General features: G+C 36.9%; 1 protein-coding gene across 1 annotated transcript; it reads left to right on the forward strand.

Annotated features, from left to right (window-relative positions):
* The first annotated feature begins 10,475 nt into the window (after positions 1–10,475).
* Positions 10,476–23,435, forward strand: LOC140160667 (uncharacterized). Its single transcript, XM_072183942.1, has 7 exons — positions 10,476–10,570; positions 12,691–12,909; positions 15,219–15,685; positions 16,025–16,144; positions 16,897–17,008; positions 17,994–21,596; positions 22,706–23,435. Exons 2-6 carry the CDS (start codon positions 12,723–12,725, stop codon positions 18,887–18,889), a joined length of 1,782 nt encoding a protein of 593 aa, XP_072040043.1. The 5' UTR covers positions 10,476–10,570; positions 12,691–12,722; the 3' UTR covers positions 18,890–21,596; positions 22,706–23,435.
* Positions 23,436–23,600: the final 165 nt, after the last annotated feature.

The raw sequence follows: 23,600 nt of genomic DNA on the forward strand, positions 1-23,600 counted from the left end.
CTATACCTTGAAACAATATTGGTAACATAAGAATTATGATCATACCAAGTCAGAGATTCGTCAAGAATAACACCCAAAAATTTAGTACGAGTTACTTTCATAAGTTCATTGGCATCAATAAATATATGTGTATTGTGATATGTGCGATTGCTATGACGGTTTTTAAACATAATATAATTCGTTTTTGGACAACTTGTTAGCTTTGAACCAGACAGAAATATTAATTAATTCATTATTAACAGAACAGATAAGTTCATCAAGGTTCGGATTGGACATAATAGCATTTGTATCATCTGCATAGATAAAAAAGACAAATCTTTCGAAGAATATACAATATCATTGAGGAAAATAATAAAAAGAAGGGGACCCAATACAGAACCTTGGGGAACACCGCAATGAACAGTACTTAAATGAGATTTACAATTATTGAACACAACATATTGTTTTCTGTTTGTAAGGTAACTCATGAACCACTCCAAGGCCTTTCCACGTACTCCATAATGGCGAAGTTTCTCAATGAGAATATCATGATTGATCGTATCGAAAGCCTTGGAGAGGTCCAGGAATATACCCAATGTATGGTGACCTTTATCAAGATGAGAAACGATCATATTGTATGCCTCTAAGACAGCCATGTAGGAAGAATAATTTGTTCTAAAACCAAATTGACTTTGATGAAGTAATAAATGATATGTTAGAAAATTATAAAGTCTCTTATGAATAATACGCTCAAATATCTTTGAAAACACAGGAAGGATTGAAATTGGGCGATAATTGTTACATAAATTGGAGTCGCCAGCTTTAAAAATAGGAACCACTTTAGCGTGCTTAAGCTCATCTGGAAAAATTCCAGTAGAAATGGACAAATTAAATATGTGAACCAACGGAGAAGCAATCAGGTGCTTAACAGCTTTAACAATATCAGGTCTAATTTCATCATAGCCAGGACTAGCACCAGATCTAAGAGAAGCACAGATTTTGATAACTTCATTTGTATCCGTAGGTGTGAGAAATAGTGAATTCTGTGGAGAAGGAATTTTATTCAAAAATTGATCAAAAGGAACGTGTGTAGAAGGAATATTTTTAGCTAACTTAGGACCAATGTTGGTGAAGAAATCATTAAAACCATTGGCAATCATGCTAGGATCAGTTGTTGGAATGTTATTTATATTAAAACAATCTGGAAAAGGTTGCTTACGCTTCCTTCCTAAAAGATCATTTAAAATTTTCCAGGTTTGTTTGAGATCATGCTTGTGGTCACTGAGTAGATTACAATAATACATTTTCTTAGAATTACGAATTAGACTGGTAAGAGTATTTCTATAATTTACTAGTAAACGCTTATTAGCATCTGTTGGAGAAGATTTGAATTTACGATACAGCTTGTCCTTACGTTTGATGGATGTTAAAATAGCAGTTGTGATCCATGGTTTATGAGGAATACGATTGTAACTTTGCTTCACTTGTTTATCCCTAATGGGAAAACAACGATTATATAATACAGACAGTTTATCAATAAATAACTTATACGCTTGGCTAACAGATTCCTCATTAAGAACATGATTCCAATTTGTTAATTCCAGGTGATTTGTAAAAGAATGCATATTACGTTGAGTAAATGAACGACCATGAGTGGATCCAACAAAATTATATTTCAATGAAATAGAATCAGTAAATTGAAAAATAGGATAATGATCCGTGATATCAGACACACATATACCAGACTTTATTTTCTTATCAAAGACATTAGTGAAGATATTATCAAGAATTGTGGCAGAATGTGACGTAATCCTGGTGGGGCGATCTATAAGCGGAAACATATTATGATCAAAGAAACTTGTGAGGAAATTCTGAATTTTTGAATCAGTCTCGTGCTGTAAAAGGTCTAAGTTAAAATCACCCGAAATATAACAATGTTTGTTTTCATTAGCAATAACATCAAGACAACGGCTTAAATCAGAGTTAAATAAATCAACATCAGTTCTATGAGCACGATAAACATTACCAATAATGATATTCTTACACTTTGAATTCAAAATTTCAATGAAGATAGACTCGGAGTGATCAATGACATTAACAGAAGAGTCATGCTGAACTAAATCAAGATCCTTTCTTAATTTAAAAGAAAGCGAATTGTGAATATACAAAGAAGCACCACCACTTTTTCTGTTTTTCCGTGGTACACTAATTAAATTATAATTGGGAATATCGATTAAATTAGATTGATCCTCCTTAAACCAGGTTTCTGACATTGCAATTACAGAAAAAGTGTGTTTCAAATTGGATAAGAAAATTTCTATGTAGTCACGGTTTTTGTTAAAACTACGAGAATTTAAATGTAAAATTGAAAAACTGTCACTAAACGATGCATCAATATCCAGTGAATTATCAAAGTAATAGTTACAAGAGTTAACACAGTTGGGTTTAAACAGATTCTTTGGCATAGCATTATCAACAATATCATCATATAAGAAAGGATTCAGTTTCAAACTTAGCAGCTTATTATATTCAATGGAGTTATTAAAATAAAAAATATTAAATTTAAATTCATTATCATCAAGAATGTGATTGAATGGAAATAAATTACCGGTACAACTAAAACACATCCAGTTATTAACACCAGTATTACCATAAACACATCTTTTATGATAGAAACAATTACAGTATTTACAAGTTATCTTAACATTTTCATGAACAATATTCTTGAAACATTTATTACAATTTGCCATACAAACCAACGTCAACACGAAAATACACAAAAATTACACTAAACAAAAGGGGTATGAAAAATTAAAACAGTAAGGCCACAAAACATGAAAGCCATAGAGAGCCCCGGCAAAACCACCAGGAAAAACAAAATCATGTAAAAGGAAAAATAGATAATATAAACAGAAAATTAATAAATACAAAATCAAATTATTTGGATAAATGAATAAATAAATTAATCAATTAATTAACTAATCAGTTAATTAATCAATTAATCAATCAATCAATTAATCAATCAATTAATTAATAATCAACCAATTAACCAATAACTAAATGATAAATGGATGAGTTAAATAAATTAAACAATTCAATTGAAGTTCAATCCAACGCATCAGATCAAATGGGAAAAAGAAATTAATGAGATTAGAAATCTAAAATAAGAAATAGGTTACGACATGAACAAATCGTTTTCACAAACTGAGCGAAGAGCGAGCAGAAGGAGCAATGGTGAATAGGAGAAAAGGATTCACCCGCTGACTCAACAAAGCTCAACCATGAACGAATAGAACTGGAGCACACAATATATCATGTCTTGAGTTAGAAAAAAAAAAAAATTAATATTAAAATAATAATAGTATATAATATAAAGTATAAACAAATTAAATTAATAAAAATAATTTAAAAGGGGATTTAAATAGAGAGAGGAGTGCATTAACTGATCCATGGATAAGCAGTGTAATAAACAACATGGTAAAAAAGAAGATGGTCCCAACCATCGAGCTACAATTAATAACTCTATGGTCCCACAAACAGATGCACTGATAAAAACCAGTGAATGGATGGGATAGCTAAACAGCGAAAAGGGCATTGAGACCAGGCAAAAGAGGTACCAATCGAACTATGGCAGCTGTGAAATGTGGGAATCATCTTCAATAAATAAAAACATGAATGAAAAAAAAAAAAAAAAAAAAGATTGTATAACTCTTTGCCGTCGTAGTGAGACGTCAAAATCGATCGAAAACCAAGTTAACTGGTCTACTCACGAACAACAGTGCTCACGAACCATGAACAAAATGAACACAACACAAAGCCAATGGGTCGCCAACAGGTGAGCAGACAAGGCGTGGACCATTAACTGAGCTGTGACGTATACACTACGACAACAAAGATAATTACAGAGCATAATATATGGATAATAATAAACAAACCATCGAGCTAATAATAGATCGATGAATAAACACTATAATTTTTAATTATTAGAAACATATTAAGAAAGTAACTTTACGGTACCAGCAAAAGCTATAGTCCAGACACAAAAATCAGTAAAAAGTCATTATGCAGTTCCAAGTGTCCAAATAGCGAAATCAATGGAAAATTATCAACACGGGTTGATTGATCAAATAAGTTAACGGCGTGGCGAGGTCCGGCAGAAATGACATGCAAAGATTATTTAACAAAGTACAGCGAAGAATAAATACGATGACAAGATGAAATCTTGCCAATCACAACAATAACAGTTCAGTTCCAAGTGTCAAAAACAAAATAGTTCAGCAAAAGTCAAATGATAATTAAATGAGTCACTTCTCATTCCAAACAGCATTATTTACATAAATGAGTACCTTGGTACCGCTCACACGAATCTTGGCGTTTTTCCCCTCTGCTTTTAGTTGTTTGCGAATAGGCATCAGCCGTTTTCTCTCCATCTGCATTGAAACAGGAAGGTGGGGACCGCGATGATCTTTTACCTTTCATGTGGACATCAGATTTGGTTATGGTGTCCAGAACCAAGTCCCGATCTCTCATTCTGACAAACTTTGCAATAATCGGTTTGCTCTGATTGGTAGTCGCTTTGGTTGGTAAACGATGGACATTAACAAACATGATCCCTTGGTAATTGGGGATCTTGGTCTTTGATAGAACATCCCTCAGGACGTCCTCGGTGTCCTCATCATCGGTTACTTCAGGAACATTAAAGAAGAGCAAATTAGCCTTCTTGCTGTATAGTTCACTTTCAAGTCGACTCTTCTGTAACTCCTCTATCTTCTCCATCAATTCTTTTTTGAGGTTAGGCACAGTATTATCCTTCAACTCAGTCACCTCTTCATCCGTATATTTCAGTCCACTTTCTAATTCCGCCACATCATGTTTGATGGTCTTGATTTCATCTTGTACATCATTCAGCTGGCGTGAAAGACCGTCAAATCGTTTATTCATATCAGTGTCCAGTTTTGTAAGCATTGTATACAGTTTATCCAAATCCACCGAGCCGGCCATTATATACTGTTGTGCGTTGATGCACGGTGCGTTGTTGTCGTCGACTATAGCCAGGCCCCGTGTAGCGGGAAACATGTGTAATTTCAAATTAGAAATCAAAAACATGTGCAGTGAGAGTCATAAAATAAGAGTTCTGCTTCGTGCGCTATGCTACTTCATCAACTATCTACTGCTGATAGTACACAATTCATTAACTATCTACTGCTGATAGCATACTACTTCATCAACTCTACTGCTGATAGCACACTACTTCAACTATCTACTGCTGATAGCACACTACTTCAACTATCTACTGCTGATAGCACACTACTTCAACTATCTACTGCTGATAGCACACTACTTCAACTATCTACTGCTGATAGCACACTACTTCAACTATCTACTGCTGATAGCACACTACTTCAACTATCTACTGCTGATAGCCGATAGCACACTACTTCAACTATCTACTGCTGATAGCACACTACTTCAACTATCTACTGCTGATAGCACACTACTTCAACTATCTACTGCTGATAGCACACTACTTCAACTATCTACTGCTGATAGCACACTACTTCAACTATCTACTGCTGATAGCACACTACGTCAACTATCTACTGCTGATAGCACACTACTTCAACTATCTACTGCTGATAGCACACTACTTCAACTATCTACTGCTGATAGCACACTATTTCAACTATCTACTGCTGATAGCACACTACTTCAACTATCTACTGCTGATAGCACACTACTTCAACTATCTACTGCTGATAGCACACTACTTCATCAACTATCTACTGCTGATAGCACACTACTTCAACTATATACTGCTGATAGCACGCTACTTCATCAACTATATACTGCTGATAGCACACTTTCATCAACTATCTACTGCTGATAGCACGCTACTTCATCAACTATCTACTGCTGATGGCACACAACTTCATCAACTATCTACTGCTGAGCTGATAGCACATTACTTCATCAAATACATACAGCTGATAGCACACTACTTCATCAACTATCTACTGCTAATACCACACTTCAACTATATACTGCTGATAGCACGCTACTTCATCAACTATATACTGCTGATAGCACACTTTCATCAACTATCTACTGCTGATAGCACGCTTCTTCATCAACTATCTACTGCTGATGGCACACAACTTCATCAACTATCTACTGCTGATAGCACACTACTTCATCAAATATATACAGCTGATAGCACACTACTTCATCAACTATCTACTGCTAATACCACACTATTTCATCAACTATCTACTGCTTATAGCACACAAGTTCACCGACTATCTATTGCTGATAGCACACTACTTCATCAACTATCCACTGCTAGTAGCACACTATTTCATCAACTATCTACTGCTTATAGCACACAAGTTCACCGACTATCTACTGCGGATAAAGCACTACTTTATCAACTATCTCCTGCTGATAACACACTACTTCAACTATCTACTGCTGATAGTACACAATTCATCAACTATCTACTGCTGATAGCATACTACTTCATCAACTCTACTGCTGATACCACACTATTTCATCAACTATCTCCTGCTGATAGCACACTACTTCATCAAATATATACAGCTGATAGCACACTACTTCATCAACTATCTACTGCTAATACCACACTATTTCATCAACTATCTACTGCTTATAGCACACAAGTTCACCGACTATCTACTGCGGATAGCACTACTTTATCAACTATCTCCTGCTGATAACACACTACTTCAACTATCTACTGCTAATAGTACACAATCTACTGCTAATAGCATACTACTTCGTCAACTCTACTGCTGATAGCACACTATTTCATCAACTATCTACTGCTGATAGCACACAAGGTCACCGACTATCTACTGCTGATAGCACATTACTTCATCAACTATCTACTGCTAGTGCTAATAGCACACTACTTAATCAACTCTCCTGCTGATAACACACTACTTCAACTATCTTCTGCTGATAGCATCTACTGCTGATAGCATACTACTTCATCAACTATCAACTGCTGAGCCTGATAGCACACTACATCATTACAATTATTGCTGATAGCACACTACTTTATCAACTGTCTAGTATCTACTGCTGATAACACACAACTTCATCAACTATCTCCTGCTGGTAACACACTACTTCATGAACTATCAACTGCTGATAGCACACTGCATCAACTATTTACTGCTGATCATGCTGATAGCACACTACTTCATCACCTATCTACTGCTGATCTATCTACTGCTGATAGTACACAACTTTATTAATTATCTACTGCTGATAGCATACTACTTCATCTATCAACTGCTGATAGCACTAGTCTACTTCATCAACTATCTACTGCTGATAGCTCACTTCTTCATCAACTATCTACTGCCGATACCACACAAATTCATCAATTATCCATTACTGATAAGCTCTGATAGCACACTACCCAGTAAACACAAAACGTTTTAAACAGGTTATATTTTGGGTTTTGGTTTTGGTAAAACATTTTAATTAACATTAAATGTCGGGATATATAAAGGTGGTAAAAATGTTTTAAAACATTTTGTATGAAAACACTACAACAATATTTTTCAAATGTTTTTCAAATGTTATTTTACAATATTTTTTGTAAACATTTTTTGCCAAATATTTTTTCAACACTTGAATAATATTATGTTAGAATATTTGCAGTAAGTTATCAAAAACGGTGTGTATATACCGAACGGATACGTGGATGTTGCTGCGATTGCGCAGTTTGATCGGGACGCACGTGATAGTCATGGTTTTGAGATCACCTTGGGCCTATAATTTTAACCATGCCCCTCATAGCAGTCAATATTTGTATATTATATAGGCCTACCTCATATTATAATAGATTCCTGTTATCTGATTGGTTGAATGTGCAGTCATTGAATTAACTATGCCCTCAAAATGAACTATGGACCGGTCCATGGAAATGAAATATGGCGGTCACGTGCGTTCCGATCAAACTGCGCAATCGCAACATCCACGTATCCAGTCGGTATATAAAACAAATATTGACTGCTTTATTATATTCGGGATATGGTTAAGATTAGGCCTATAGGCCCACGGTAATCTCAAAACCATGCTATGACCCTCGGCTGCGCCTCGGGTCATAGCATAGTTTTGAGATCACTGGGCCTATAATCTTTACCATGCCCCTCATAGCAGTCAATATTTGTATATTATATACCTCATCTAAAGATTCCTGCCATCTGATTGGTTAAAAGTGCGGGCATAGTTTTGACTATGATGGACCGGTCACGTGCGTCCCGATCAAACTGCGCAATCGCAACATCCACGTATCCATTCGGTATATAAAACAAATATTGACTGCTTTATTCGGGGCATGGTTAAGATTATAGGCCCGCGGTGATCTCAACCATGCTATATGACTCTCGGCTGCGCCTCGGGTCATAGCATGGTTTTGAGATCACCTTGGGCCTATAATCTTAACCATGCCCCTCATAGCAGTCAATATTTGTATAATATAGTGTGCTATCAGCAGGGGATAGTTGACGAAGTTATGTGCTATCAGCAGTAGGCCTATATAGTTGATGAAGTAGTGTGCTATCAGCAGTAGATTGTTGATGAAGTAGTGTGCTATCAGCAGTAGATAGTTGATAAAGTAGGCCTAGTGTGCTATCAGCAGTAGATAGTTGATCAAGTAGTGTGCTATCAGCAGTAGACAGTTAATAAAGTTGTGTGCTATCAGCAGTAGATAGTTGATAAGGTTTTGTGCTATCAGCAGTAGATAGTTGATGAAGCCCCCCAATCGATCTGAATTCACTTTAAATCCCATAGGAAAATCAGTGCCGAAAAACGGCTTGTGCCCCCCCGGCATCAGACCCGGTGCCCCCCCCCATGTGATCATGACCCACGCTACGCCACTGTAAGCGTCCAAATGCATGAATGCTTGCCATAAATTGATTGTCCCCTCCCATGGGTGGCCAAAAAGGCTTTTCCATTGGGGTTCAATTACTAGTAATTGTAAACAATATTATAGTAGGCCTATGATAAGAAAAGCACAAAATTCAAGACTGTCGGAATTCATATTAAAAAGAGATGTTGATGGGACTTTAAGGGAAGGGGTATGAACGTTTGGACAGTATTTATTGTGGGATATTAGAGCACATCAGACATATCGAATTGCATTCTGAATACGAAGAATGTCCTTCTGATATCAAATAATTTTGATTTTTGAAATTCGCAATGTATACACATTTTATGGCAAATCATTAAAAATTGATATTTTTGATATTTAACAGTACTTGAAGTAAACTTTATAAATTTGATGATTTATACTTCAAGTGTATGTAGGTGGGATGAAAATCCGACGATCAATTGAAAATTTTGACCTTTCGTATTGAAGATATGAATTTTTTTTCCCAAAACACCAAAAAAAATAGGTCTTTTTGGGGAACAATATATCTTCAATATAAAAGGTCAAAATTTTCAATTGATCGTCGGCTTTTCCTCCCAGCTACATACACTTTAAGAATATATCATTAGATTTATAAAAAATTATTTCGAGGACTCGACTGTTAGCCTATATATCAAAAATTTGAAAAATATCAAATTTTAATAATTTGTCATAAAATTTGTATTAGGCCTATATCGTGAATTTCAAAAAATGAAAATTATTTGATATCCGAAAGACATGCTTCGTATGCAGACTGCAATTCGATACGTCTGAGGTGCTCTCATGTACCACAAAAATACGGTCGACACGCCATAAACGCTCATTCTAGAACTATTAAGTTTCTCATCCCCGCCCGCGTCGTTTTTTGCTGCCCCATCAAAAAAAAACACACTAAAAAGACGAAATTTTGATTGATTTTCGCTCAGTGTCGGTACCTTTTCTAGTCTAGTTTGTTTATAACAAAAAAGGAAAAACATAGGCCTAATGGGGGGGGGGGCATATAGAAGTCTTGCTGAAAAGACACTAAATCTGATCTTTGGGGGGAAAGGCAAAAAAGCTCATCAATCCTCCTTTTTGAGAAAAAAGTGATGAGAAACTTATCGTTTTACTTGGTCTAATGGTTTGGGAGTGATTTCCAATCTTGGAAAGGCCCATCAGTAAAATGAAATGTATTGCACTCTTTTGCACGTTTAGCACGAGGAAGAATAAAGTTAAACTCATCCCCCCCATTTTATTCAGAGGCTTTCAGACTACTTGAGGTGACAGGTGCAGGTATGATAAGGACATACTGACATCTCACAATGATTATGATTATGAACGTGTTTAGCGCCATCTGTGTGTGTAGCTGACACAAAAATAGAGACCTTTAATTCAATAAGATTTTATCCGTTTCAAGTTTTGCAGGTTTAGGATAAAATGGCAGCAAATTTCTGACAAACTAAATAATTTTGTGATTGGTAGTGCACTAATGATAAAATTTACAACAGGATCAGAAGCATATCGCTATCCGATGAAAAAATAAACCACAATTTCGAATACATATAACCTTGTTTGGTGTAAACCGAATGCAAAAAAGAAATGATCAAAATGCATATGGCGGCTATTGATTGCGATTTGGATGCATGCTATTTGGCGTGATAAATTATTTTGGTAAGTTGGTATTCTTCATAATATATTGTGTAATATGATTGTTTTTAATGAATTACTGACAATATATAAATTTCGCGTCTCACCGGTACCCTGGTAAAGTGTAGCAAACGTCGTCACGACTAGCTGTGTGCAAGCCTAAAATTAAAAATTAAAACAACACAAGAAAAAAAAATGACATGCATGCATAGTACAAGGAACTTATACGATGTCCTCATTCACAAACTGATACTATCTGTCCATCGTATAAGACTGTTACCGTCGGCAATGTGGTGAAGGAATATTACACAGTCAAGAATAGGCTCCATCATTTTTTATTATGATCCCTCCCAGTCTCCCGAAACATCAAAACATCAAAAGCGTTGCACTTATACTTACTTAAGACTGTCCTTTTTCACATAACGCAGACAAAGTAGGGCCAACTTGCCTAGAAATGGTCAAATTTTGGCAAGAAATATCTCTGTGTAATCCTATGTAAGTCCCATATCACATCGTTATCGGCGATCGAGGTTTTTTTTTTTTTTTTTTTTTTTGGTACCCACCAGCGTCATGCATGTGTGTGCATGTGACACAGCTAAAATAATCGACCGGGAATCGGGGATCGTTAAAACGTCAACAAATTTCAAAACACAGAAAGCAGTAAACTTAATGGCGAGCGGTCCGAATTTTGAGCCATATGTATAAGTTTACGTGGTGAACTAATGCATGCATGACATTCAATCTTCCAATGACTGCACAGTACCCATGTTACAATCTGATCAGTCAATTAGTCGTGTCTGTCCATAGACTCTGAAAGATGTTCTGTCAACACAATTCATGTATTAACAATAACACTCGTACTGAAGAGTGAGCTTCATTCACTTGGCCATGCTTGCAGAAGATGAGAAGTTTAACTGTACTGTCCGACTCACTGTACAGTTTTGTCAGAGAGATAGTGAAATCGTCAGCATTTGTTTATATTTTGAGAGATTGCAGAGCGTAAACACAGAAGTGGGGTTCTGATTGGCTGATTCAATTGTCTGACAATCATAACAAGAGACTGATTTAATCTGATTGGCCGATTACACGTTAAAACATTGGTCGGCACAGTTCTACATCGCTCTTGAAGGGAACTCACAGCTCCGAGTAGGTCGCTCATTAACCGGGCGCTCACATCAATCTGAGCAAGGGACTGCCGTTCTTCTCTGAAACCCAGTGTAGTGGTGTACAACCCCTGTCATGCCTGTACTGTTACTTTCCTATTATTCAGCAAGGATGACAATTTTGGCGATCTTCCTTTCTTTTAGACCACCCGAGCTGTATACGGTTAAAATAAAAAATAAAAAAGCGCAGTGATTTATAGTGCGCTACGCACAGGCACAACGCCTAGGCGTTGATCCACAAGCCTCAGCACACTTTACAGGTTGTCGCTGACCACTACGGCCCCACATCATAAATAATGAATTTATCAAATTTGCATCAAGGTTAAACATGTTTTTACCTATATTGTATGGTATACAAACATTTCTTATTTCATTGAACAAGCTTTGTTTTGTTCCAAAATCCATGTTTTTATCACAATTTTTCATGTAAAAGAGGTGAATGCAAGACTGGTCAATGCAAACTCCGAAACTTTCGTGTAGCACAAGCGCTTGATGTATGCTCTTTTTGATGGTGATTTACACTCTCGTATCAAGCATTTTTAAGCACGTTTGACAGTTTCTTACTGCGATGTATTTTTCTTTTAAAAATTACCCCATTTCACAAATTCTTTGCCACTTTTCACTCATCTGATCATCTTTTTATATGATGGAAGTGATGCTGATTTTATGAAGAAAGGCATGTTTCTTGCTTATTCCGATAATTTTGTAATTGTTTTTTGAGACAAAAATGTTTGAAAAAATTTGTTTGGTAGAATTGTTTGATTGATAGTTCAAGTTTCAAGTTCAAACATGCAAATAGTGTCAATTGCAAGTTCTGATAATTTTGACTGAGTTTTGAGTTAGGAGAGAAGAAAAAAGAGGGAATAAAGTCAATCAACTGCATTTTGCACTGGAATTTAAATTATTTTCCAAGCTTTGACTATTGAGAGATGCTATTTTTCATGGTCTAACAATTTATTTGTTTGTGTTTGTGATGTACAGGTTGTTCTAGCTAACTTGTAGCCATATCAACAATGTCAATTTACATGCCAAACGCTAGCAGTGCCACAGATGGAGTAGGGGGACTTCAACTTGTGGATATCGGGAATACTGGTGTCATGAAAGAGTTCAAAATAGAGCCTGGTGTTCAACATGAAGGCTCAATCAACAGCATGTCCAATTTTGTACTGGCTGTACCTCAAGGACAACCAGCTTCTGCAGGTGAGTTTTTTTATCATTGATTGCATGATTGATGGAGGCTCGGTTAAATTTTACTACACCCTGCCCAATTTTGTGCCTATTTTGCATTTTTCTCAAAAATTATAGCGCATTGGTGACAAGTAAGATATGTATAGGGTCAAGGACTACAACTGCTACACTGGAAATTTTGTTTCAATACAGACAACAGTTGTGGAGTTACAGTCAAAAATGAAGGAAAACCTATAGTTGATCAATAAATCAATAACTACTTGCCTTGTGTTCCTGAATTTTCAGTTCAGTAGTTGTAGTCCTTGCCCCTATAATATAGATATCTTACTTGTCACCAATGCGCTATAATTTTTGAGAAAAATGCAAAAAATAGGCACAAAATTGGCTAGTGGTGTGTTACCCCCTTAAGGCAGCTGTGTACTCTCAGACATGCATGTAGTAAAAGTACAATAACTTTGTAATTATTCGCAAAGACATATAAAAGTATACATTTTTATAAAGGCAAGACATCAATGAATCTTAATATAAATATAGATTTGGTGTAAAAACAACAGTTTTGAAGAAAATCCCAAAAAAGTGAGTTTTTGGCAATATTTGTTCGGTACATCATAACAAAAAATACTCTTTCCAAAATATTTTATTTTGTTTTTATCTCCATCTTGAGGCTCCATTCCAAAAACTTTTTTTTAGTTTTTTGATATTGGCCTTATTTTTGTAGATATTGACCATATAAGGCATCAACGTGAACTTTTTAAAATTCACAAACGCCTATTTGCACAAAATGATGTCTAAAATCGGAAATAGACCAAAATATAAAAAAATGGGAAAACCGTTTCTTGAGTCGATCATGCTTCATACGATGATCATATTTGCTTACCTATAGATGCTGTATTTATTGAGTTATCGTGTACCTAAATCGTCATTTTACCGAGAAAATGAACATTGAAATAATGGCCGTTGAAGTTTAAAGTGGTCACATTTTGCACTTGGATCGGAGCTCACAGGAGAATGCGGCATTTCTCGTTTTTCTACCTTACATTACATGAACATCGGGTAAATACACGGCCCCTTGAGAAGTTTGAGCGAAATCCATTCATAACTTGATATTTAAATCGGGGAAAGAACTTGAAAAACCCACATTTTATCAGCTAAAACGGAGCCATTTGACCACTAGGTTTTTGTGAAATCAGTGCTTCCGTGGTATTTCCATATTGATGCGCCACGATGCAGATAAGCGTCGCAGTATGCGTAAGCGTATTTGTGCGTTAACAAATTGCGCGATCGCAACGCGATGCGTTCTTCTGCTGCGTGTACCCTGGCTGATACAACAAAGATTTTCTTTCTTTTTCAATTTCAAACACGAGTGGAATAGTGAAATAAAATCCTTAAAATATAGCAGTTGGAGTTTACAACTCTAGATTTTCATTCCTTGTATTTATAAAAAACATAACAAAGTATAAACATATCAAAAAAACTCAATTTCGTGAAAGAAACAATGTCTATAGTACACAGCCGCGTTAAGGGCATGTTGAATTGTGAAAATTTGTACTGGCTCTATCTACCTCAAGGACAACCAACTTGAATTTTTTAATAATTGATTGCTTGATCGATGGAGGCTCGATCAAGGGGATGTCAAAATTTGTACTGGCTGTACCTCAAGGGCAAGTAGCTATTTAGTATTTACTAAATCTTAGTGTAATTATTGATAATTCAGGCGCAGTTCATGGGTGTAATTTCAACACAAATAAAAATCAGTTCATCAATTTGTGCCAATTGGGATGTGCACAGTGTCTTAGATAGCCACCTGTCACTTGGGTGGCCAGTTTGCTCCTTCAACAGGCAAGATTAATGATCGATTAGTTCTGTGAACTCAAAACAAGATAGACTAATAAATCAAGGCTATAGCAATAGGTACATGTAACTGAACTGACTGAGCCCCCAGAAGGTGCAGAAGTCTGGTGTATGTTTTCAGGGTCCAAATTTGGACAGGCAGTTTTTGTGAAAATGGTGTGCACTTGACAAATCCTAGCTAAGACCCTGGATGTATACAATGATCTATGAATCAAACTTGATTTGCTTCAAGAGGGAATCTTTGAAAGAAAATATTTGTGGTGAATAGTGCTGTAGCCTGTTATGCCAATTCTTTTTCGTGCAGACTGAATGGGAGGAAGCACGATATGCTGACCAAGATTATTGGATGGGTAAATAGCCTTCTGTTCGGGGCAGTACATATTATGACTTGCCTTACTCGCCCAACAGGTGAGTAGCAGAATTCCATACCTGTTGATATCGGTTCATTTCCATTCTTACTTCACATACAGGGAGCATCCTTCACCAAATTGCACTGTCAGCAGCTGCTGACAAAGGATTACATACACGACAGCGACAGCAAGTGGTGAGACAGCAGCTTCAACAGCAAAGGGAAATGCAAGAACGTGCGACTAACCACAGGATGGCCCTCAGAGTGAACCCGCCTCCAAAACCTACTTACGATGAAGTGTTAGAACCAGCCCCGTCCAACCCTAAACCAAAAAGACGATCTCGAAAGCAAAAAATGCCGGCACAAAGCCTCGCTGCTTCCTTACCTGAACTTCATGTTGCACCTGTACCAGAAGTGATCCAGGTGGAAGTGGTTCAAGAACGTAGTCGCCCAGCACAGAGGGAAAAGAGAAAGAGGAAATCACCTGTAAGGTCAACGTTGGCAGATACGTTTGGAGAGCCAGAGTTTGTTGAGATGTACTTCTTTGAGGAATCTGATAACGAAGAGGATGACGGCTATGCTGGCAATGTGAGTAGCATATCGTCACGGTTGTGCAGGAAAGTCATATCATAATAGCAGCCTTTTGTCTTTTGTCTTTTAACCCTCTCCATGCTGGTGTCGACTGTAGATGAGAAGTTGAAAAATCCAAAAATTTCAGAATTGTATTTTTTCATGACCATATTTGGAATCGGTATGAAAAGTGCATTAAAATAAGTACTAATAAGCCCAGTATTGGTTCAGTGGTTCTTGAGATAGCTCTTCATATATTGAGAAAATATCTAAAAACTTTGGAACTTTTTATATTGAAGCCTATGGCTACCACGCAGGGCATTAATGCACTTGTATTGAATATTTTCTTGATACCAGGTTATTCACTTGATGAAAGAGCGTCAGAGGAGAAGAGAAATGACGGGTCAATTTGATGCATTGGCTGCACTTGTGGCGCCAAAGGATGAAAAAATCAGCAGAAACATTCTACTAAAGAAGGTAAGAAAATAGGAAGATGAACTTGCTGAGGGATAAGGGCTAGGGAGGAGGAGAGAAATGACGGGTCAATTGGATTCACCCATTCAGGAAACCCCATTTGAAATTCACACTCCCTGTGTGGAAGATTAAGGTCATGTCTTTCATAGGGGGTGTATGGATTTTAATGGAATAGCCCATTTATCGGAGTTCACTTCATCAGCTGTTGTGACTGTTGGTTGACGTTGCTGTAGTGGAATCATATGATTAATCATGTGATATCGATCCATGTGACTCCAGGAGTTTAAAGTAGGTCTTGGGAAGGTGGTAGCAACTTTTGATCTTTGTTACGATCAGAAAAGAAATGGGCTATTCCCGTTGAAATGGGGTTACCTGAATGGGCGACTCCATTTGAAATCTTTAATGTCTGCCATAGGGGGTATGTGGAGTTCAACTGGAAGTGATAAATAAATGTAGGCATTTATATAGTTCTTTTAGAACAGTATATATATCACACCATTTGGCTGCCAACATTAATAGTGCTAGATGACTACCTAACAGCTCACCATTGTACACCTGGGTGTAATGGCACAACCAAGATCTTGTTAGCCCACCATGATCAAGTGCTGATAGTTGTTTTCAATAGCTGCCCTATAAACATTTGAGCTTTTCTGCATTCTATAATGTACATATATGACACAGCAGCTATTGCAGACAGGCCCTTCTTGCTCGTTACCTGAATGACAAAATTCTTTTTTTTCTTATTTTCTACACAGAGTACCAAGATGGTGAAAACTTTGACCAACAAAGCTGTCCAGCTGAGAGTGGCTAAAAACAACTTACAAGAATCAAATATCAATCTCAGGAAAAGACTTGCAGAACTACTTGGTGAGTGAATGCATAGGAAGGAACCCCTCCCTTGTATGGGTCTCAAGTTTGTTTTGGGTAGGGTTGTAGCAAAAAACAACTTAAAGAAGAAAAATATATCAGAAAAGATTTACAGAACTAATCTATACCCCCTGTGCGGGAGTGTAAGGTCATGTCTTCCACAGGGGGTGTATGGATTTCAGTTGGAAGAACCCAGTCTTAGATCGCTATTGCTAGAGATTTTGTTAGGATCAAAAGCTCAGGCCACAAACTGAATCGGGTACCAAATTCATCTTAACTTAAACAACAGCAAAGTGGGCAGAAATTGGTGCCAAGAACCATTGTTTATTTGCCCAAGTTTAAAACGAGTTGGGGGAAAAGGTGCTCTTAAGTTGATGCTGACTAAGGAACTTTTGAGGCTGAAAGACCTGACCGACAAGAAGTCCACTGAATGGGTAAGTTGGCAGGCGCAGGGATGTCAATCTTCAGGAAATTTCCTGATTTCTGGAAATTTTGCTTTGATCTTCCTTGTACAAAGTATAGGGAAATACACAGTTTCAGGAAATGTTAAAGCAGTTTCAGGAAATTATGTCAGTGCTTGTTTTCATCCCTGCAGGCAGTAAAGCATACGGAAAGGGTAAACATGCTTTAATTTCGTAACAGTTTTCACATTGGTAATGATGAAACGGTATTATGTCTATGAATTATTTCATTGCCTTACATCCCACATCCCATGTAAAACGGGCGTCAATGAGCTATTCCAGTTGAAATCCATACACCCCAGCCATGGAATATATTACCTGAATCTCCCACTCACAGGGTGTAGATTTCATACGGAGTCACCCATTCACTACAGGTAACCCCATTTGAAATTCACACTCCCTGTGTGTTGGAGATGAAGAACATGTCTTCCAGGGGTGTTTGGATTTCAACTGGAATAGCCCAATACACTACAGATCTATTATAAAGGGCAATCTCTAATGATGTGAATTTGTATACTTCCCAGGTGTCGCTACGAAAATCGATTATGAATCGGAAGAAGAAGACGTAGAAAAAGTGGGTGTTTACGAAGGATATAAGAGCTCCTCTTCCAATCCGGACAACAACGACGACGACAATGATGACGATGTGCTGATAGACTGGGGGAGCAGTATAGACTCTGACGAAGAGAGAACTGAGGAAGACTTTATTGATATTGATGTTGATGTAAAAGAAGAGGAGAGTGATACAGAGACTAGGAATGACTTCAAAGTGGAGCTACCAGATGAAGAGGAGGATGGCGGAGATGGTGATGACGAGGATGAAGATGGGGATAGATTACAAGATTCTAATCGTGGTGTGAGTATTAAGCAAGAACCTGAAAGTGATGATGAGGCTGAGGAAGAGCAGAATTCAACAGACAGAGCAACTCATAGTCGGGTTGTGGAGACTGAGTCTAAACCCGATGTATTTGTGAGAGTGAAACTGGAACCTGGAGCAACTGACGAAGCATCGTCCGATTCTGTAGCTACGGAAACGTCCACAGAACCAACCGCTACTATAACGCATAGTCCTAAATCAAGGCATCAAACAAACCAAAGAAATGATGAAGAAGACGATTTATATGACAGATATGATAGAGTGAAAATAGAACCAAGATCGCCTGTTAGGAGGGCGCTTTTTACAGACTCGGAAAGCCAAGGTGATTCGGCTGATGAAAGAGCTTTAGATGAAAATGTATTAGTTACCGCTAGTTTAGATATGGACTCGTTACAAGCTTTGAAAACCGAGCCTGATGATGATGAGAGCGATGATTTAGCACAGACTTTAGCACCAGCAGATCTTTCAGAGGAAATCCGAATTAATGTTGACCCAGGTTTACTGTTGAACCTCAGGGGAGAGGATGAGGATTCACTCTTTTGATATTCATATTCACTTCATGGTTCTAGTTATTTAATATCGTCAATTTTCTTGTATACTGACTGCGCACAAAAAGAATACTCAAAAATCAATTTTTAGCAATTTCTTAAAGACACTTAAACCCGGGAGTAAAACTAAATTACCAAATAAAGTGGTCGATAGATGGAGAAAGTTGCTCTACATATTTTAATAACTCATTTGGCATGATGCAGTTTAATTTCCCCAGCTTATACTAATTTGAATGAAAAACGAAAGCATTTAAAAAATGATTAAATGTACGTAGGCTTTTCCCTCGAAATATGCAAATTATGAACATGTTAATCCAGGGCTTCCCAAAATATTTTCCCTGTGACTCAAATTTTCATGAGAAAAATATGGCTGTGGCCCTGAGCATAAATACAAAACTGGGCAGTTGTGTAGCTGACCGGCTCCTAGAATGGCTTGAGTGGGACAATTGATGTGCTTTGAAGTGCATGAAAAATGCATTTGTAATGCCAAAATATTACCAGTACGATGGTACCCTGCACTATAATACACAGTGATGAGAGAAAAAAGCTGCAGGGAACCTGTATAATTTTCTCTTTTTTAGCAGTAATTACACATTGTCCTCCTTTTATTTTAGTTGCTCTACTTTGTAAACATTTTAGTTTGCTTGTTAAGTGCTTGTTACCCACATTTGGGTTGCGATCGAAAGTCAGGGAAGCCCTGCATTATTTTGTCACGCTGTAATGAGCCTGTTACAAAAGGCAAAGGATCGCCCTGAAGAAGGAAATATCTAAATTTGTCATTTTTAACACTCTACCTGTTGTCATTCAAATCGAATGGGTATAACTTGGGGAATAAAATCACATTATGCTGAATGATTTATCAAAAACTTGTTTTAAGTGTACGATACTTTTTGTGCGCATTCTATTAAAGTGGTACAGATAAAGAATTTTGTTCAATGCAAGGATGTTTTTGCCATTGCTATTCTCACATGTGTTATATAGGGAGAGGCTCTATAGTGACTGTTCATATAATTTGATTCACCTCAAGTTTGGTAGTGACGTACCTGCGTATTTCGCTTGCCGCAGTATCGTACAGGAGCGGTTTGTTGGCACGCTTGTGGCGCAACCACGATTGATTTCACTACCGAACTTGAGATGAACCAAATTATAGTAATTGGGTCTTTGGCAGTCTGAGGAAATCTTACCAGAGCCTGATGACATTTTGTGGTTTACAATATATGTGACGTGTCATGTCAAAAGGAGACACTTTTGGGCAGGTTATCAATTTTGAGGTTTTTACATATCTTAAATATAGAGATATTTTGGTCCACAACACCGTTTTCCCCAATGAAATCGGACACTCCTAAGCGTAGATATTGAGTTCGTAAGTTATGGTATTATAAAATTGGAAATTGAGATCTCGGCCTTTAAAATATTATTGACAATGTTGAGAAGTAGGAATTACCTTGAAAATGTCTCAAAAAATACAAGATGCCAATTATATTCCGGTCTGACATTATCACACAATATTTTTAACATTAATAACATCACAAATTCGCAATAAACTCAAATTGTGAAAAATCACCCCCGGGCAGATTTTTGGCTACATGTACATGTATTTCTCCATTTACGACCCTGCCCAAAAGTGTCTCCTTTTGACATGACACGTCACATATGGAGATGAATTCTCCATTTATCTATTTCTGTAGTAGAATTTGACTTCTTTGTGTGTTATTCTGTGCTTGCTCAGGTGGTTGGTAATATTTCTTCCTCTTCTAGGTTACTGAACTTGCTAGTCGGAATTTAGTGTAATGGTTTGGAGATGGGTAGATTAACTGCATCGTTGGGCTATTCCAGTTGAAATCCATGTGCTCCCTATGGAAGACATGACCTTGATCTCCCACTAGGAGGTGTAGATTTCTATTGGAGGTGCCCATTATGGTAACCCCTATTGAAATTCACACTTGTGTGTGGAAGATTAAGGTCATATCTTCCACAGGGGGTGTATAGATTTCAACTTGAATAGCCCATTTAACTAAATTATGTGTGTAAATGTGTCATTATCATGGAGATAATTTTCATTGAGATAAAGGATATCATCACATGTTATTTTTAAGAAAGAGGGTACACCACAGAATTAGAGAAGGAGAACCGGAATTCGGCCTCCATCTTGATACAGGCATGGAACAAAAATTGGGGGTATTTGGTTTCCCTCGGAATGCGCTCAAAGCAATTGTTGCCATGCAAGAGTGACATGGGCGCATTTGAGAGACGCACTTGACTTGCACACGATACCAAGATGCTAAAGATGGTACGCAGAATTCTTCTTTTGGTTAAGTCGGGAAATTAAAAGTGCACTGTGTGCATTGTGCATACCATACCAACTGAAATGACCTGGTGACTCGCATGAACAATTGTTTTCGTTCGTCTCTGTGCACCGTCGGCAAGGACCCGAATACCCCCACTTTCTCCCCATGGCTGACAGCGCGATTGTATGTGGCAGTATAAGGAGTCCCGGTTCTCTTTATCTAATTCTGCGGGGTACACTTTAAAGTCTCTTGCAAAGACAAACGTCTGAACGGCACTTGTTCACATTTTGAGAGTGCACAGCCTAAACGTGGAAGTGGGGTTCTGATTTGATGATTCAACATAACAACATATTGATAATCTGATTGGCCGATTATGCGTCAAAGTGTTGGGCAGTGCAGAAGGGAACACTTAAGGTGGCTGTGTACTCTCAGATATGCATGTAGTAAAAGTGCAATAACTTTGTAATTATTCGCGCAAGATATATAAAAGTATACATTTTTATGAAGGCAAGACATCAATAAATCTTAATATAAATACAGATTTGGGGTAAAAACAACAATTATGAAGAAAATCACAAAAAAGTGAGTTTTTGGCAATATTTGTTAGGTACATCATAACAAAAAACACTCTTTCCAAAATATTTTATTTTGTTTTTAGCTCAATCTTGAGGCTCCATTCCAAAAACGGTTTTTTATTTTTTTGATATTGGCCTTATTTTTTGAGATATTGACCATATAAGGCATCAAATTGAACTTTTTAAAATTCACAAACGCCTATTTGCACAAAATGATGCCTAAAATCATAAATAGACCAAAATATAAAAAAATGAGAAAACCGTTTCTTGAGTCGATCATGCTTTTTACGATGATCATATTTGCTTACCTATAGATGCTGTATTTATTGAGTTATCGTGTACCTAAATCGTCATTTTACCGAGAAAATGAACATTGAAAGAATGGCCGTTGAAGTTTAAAGTGGTCACATTATGCACTTTCATCGAATCTTACAGGAGAATGCGGGCAGTTTTCGTTTTCTACCTTATATAACGTGAACATCGGGTAAATCCACAGCCCCTTGAGAAGTTTGAGCGAAATCCATTCATAACTTGATATTTAAATCGGGGAAAGAACTTGAAAAACCCACATTTTATCAGCTAAAACGGAGCCATTTGACCGCTAGGTTTTTGTGAAATCAGTGCTTCCGTGGTGCTTCCATAAGATGCGCCACATGTAGATACGCTTGCGTATCGTAGCGATTTGTAGCGTTAACAATTTGCGCGACACGCGAACGCGATGCGCTGGTTATGCGCGTGTACCCTGCTGGTACAACAAAGATTTTCTTTCCTTTTCAATTTCAAATACGAGTGGAATAGTGAAATAAAATCCTTAAAATATTGCAGTTGGAGTTTACAAATCTGGATTTTCATTCCTTGTATTTATAAAAAACATAACAAAGTACAAACTTATCAAAAAAACTCAATTTTGCGAAAGAAACCATGTCTAAAGTACACAGCCGCGTTAAGCTCTACGTATGTCACTCAATAACAGGGCGCTCGTGTCAATCAGAGCAAAAGACTGCCCTACTTCATTGTTTTGGTAGTTGGTGCTTTTATGAGGTGTGTGCCAACAAATCACCCTTATATGAATGTGTATACACACTGCAGGATTAGATTAGCATTATGTGATTGGATACTCCAATCAGCGAAATATGCTCCGTGGGATTAGGTTGCAGGCAAATACAAAATGTTCTTAAACTGGTATAAAATGTTATAAACATGTTCAGGTTTTATTCAAACCGTTTTAAGAACATTTAGATGTCAGGTTATATAAAGGTCATGAAATGTTTTAAATCACTTTATGAAAAAAACCATTACAGCATCATTTTAACAATTGTCAAAATGTTATCGTAAAATATCTTTTAGCAAATATTTTTACAAAATATTTGGTCAACTCTTAAATAATGTTATGTTAGAATGTTTTGCATCAAGTTTTCAAAAACATTTTTGGAACATTTATATTAAAACGTTTTATACCCTTTATTATACCCTGACAAATGAAAGTTTTCTTTAAAATGTTCTGTGTTTGCTCATGCTTTCCCCTAAACCCTCGTTAGGCAAAAAAAAAAAAAGGTTTGTCTCAAAGCTCACGAGTTGTTTGAAAACAAATGCGAAATGCGATTTTTTTTCCCCCGACTTTTTCATGGTATTTGGAGAAAAAAATCTGATTTTCGCCAAATTTTTCTGGAAAAAGTAAAAAAAATTTTTTTAAATAAAAAAATTCTGCATTTCTTTTTTTTTTTCCAAATCTCACGATTTTACAAATGCTTGCGCGCGAGCTTTGAGACAAAGCTTTTTTTTTTTTTTTTGGCCTTATGTATTTTTAGCATAAAAATATGCCCTATCTGCAATAGTTGCCAGG

Source organism: Amphiura filiformis, chromosome 9 (genome assembly GCF_039555335.1).
Source record: "Amphiura filiformis chromosome 9, Afil_fr2py, whole genome shotgun sequence".
Classification (NCBI taxonomy): Eukaryota; Metazoa; Echinodermata; class Ophiuroidea; order Amphilepidida; family Amphiuridae; genus Amphiura; species Amphiura filiformis.

Excerpts from the sequence above, each read along its gene's own strand:
- LOC140160667 (XM_072183942.1), top strand. The coding sequence starts at position 12,723 with ATGTCAATTTACATGCCAAACGCTAGCAGTGCCACAGATGGAGTAGGG. Across the intron at positions 12,910-15,218 it reads AGGACAACCAGCTTCTGCAG|GGAGCATCCTTCACCAAATT; the intron begins GTGAGTTTTTTT and ends CTTCACATACAG. Across the intron at positions 15,686-16,024 it reads ATGACGGCTATGCTGGCAAT|GTTATTCACTTGATGAAAGA; the intron begins GTGAGTAGCATA and ends TCTTGATACCAG.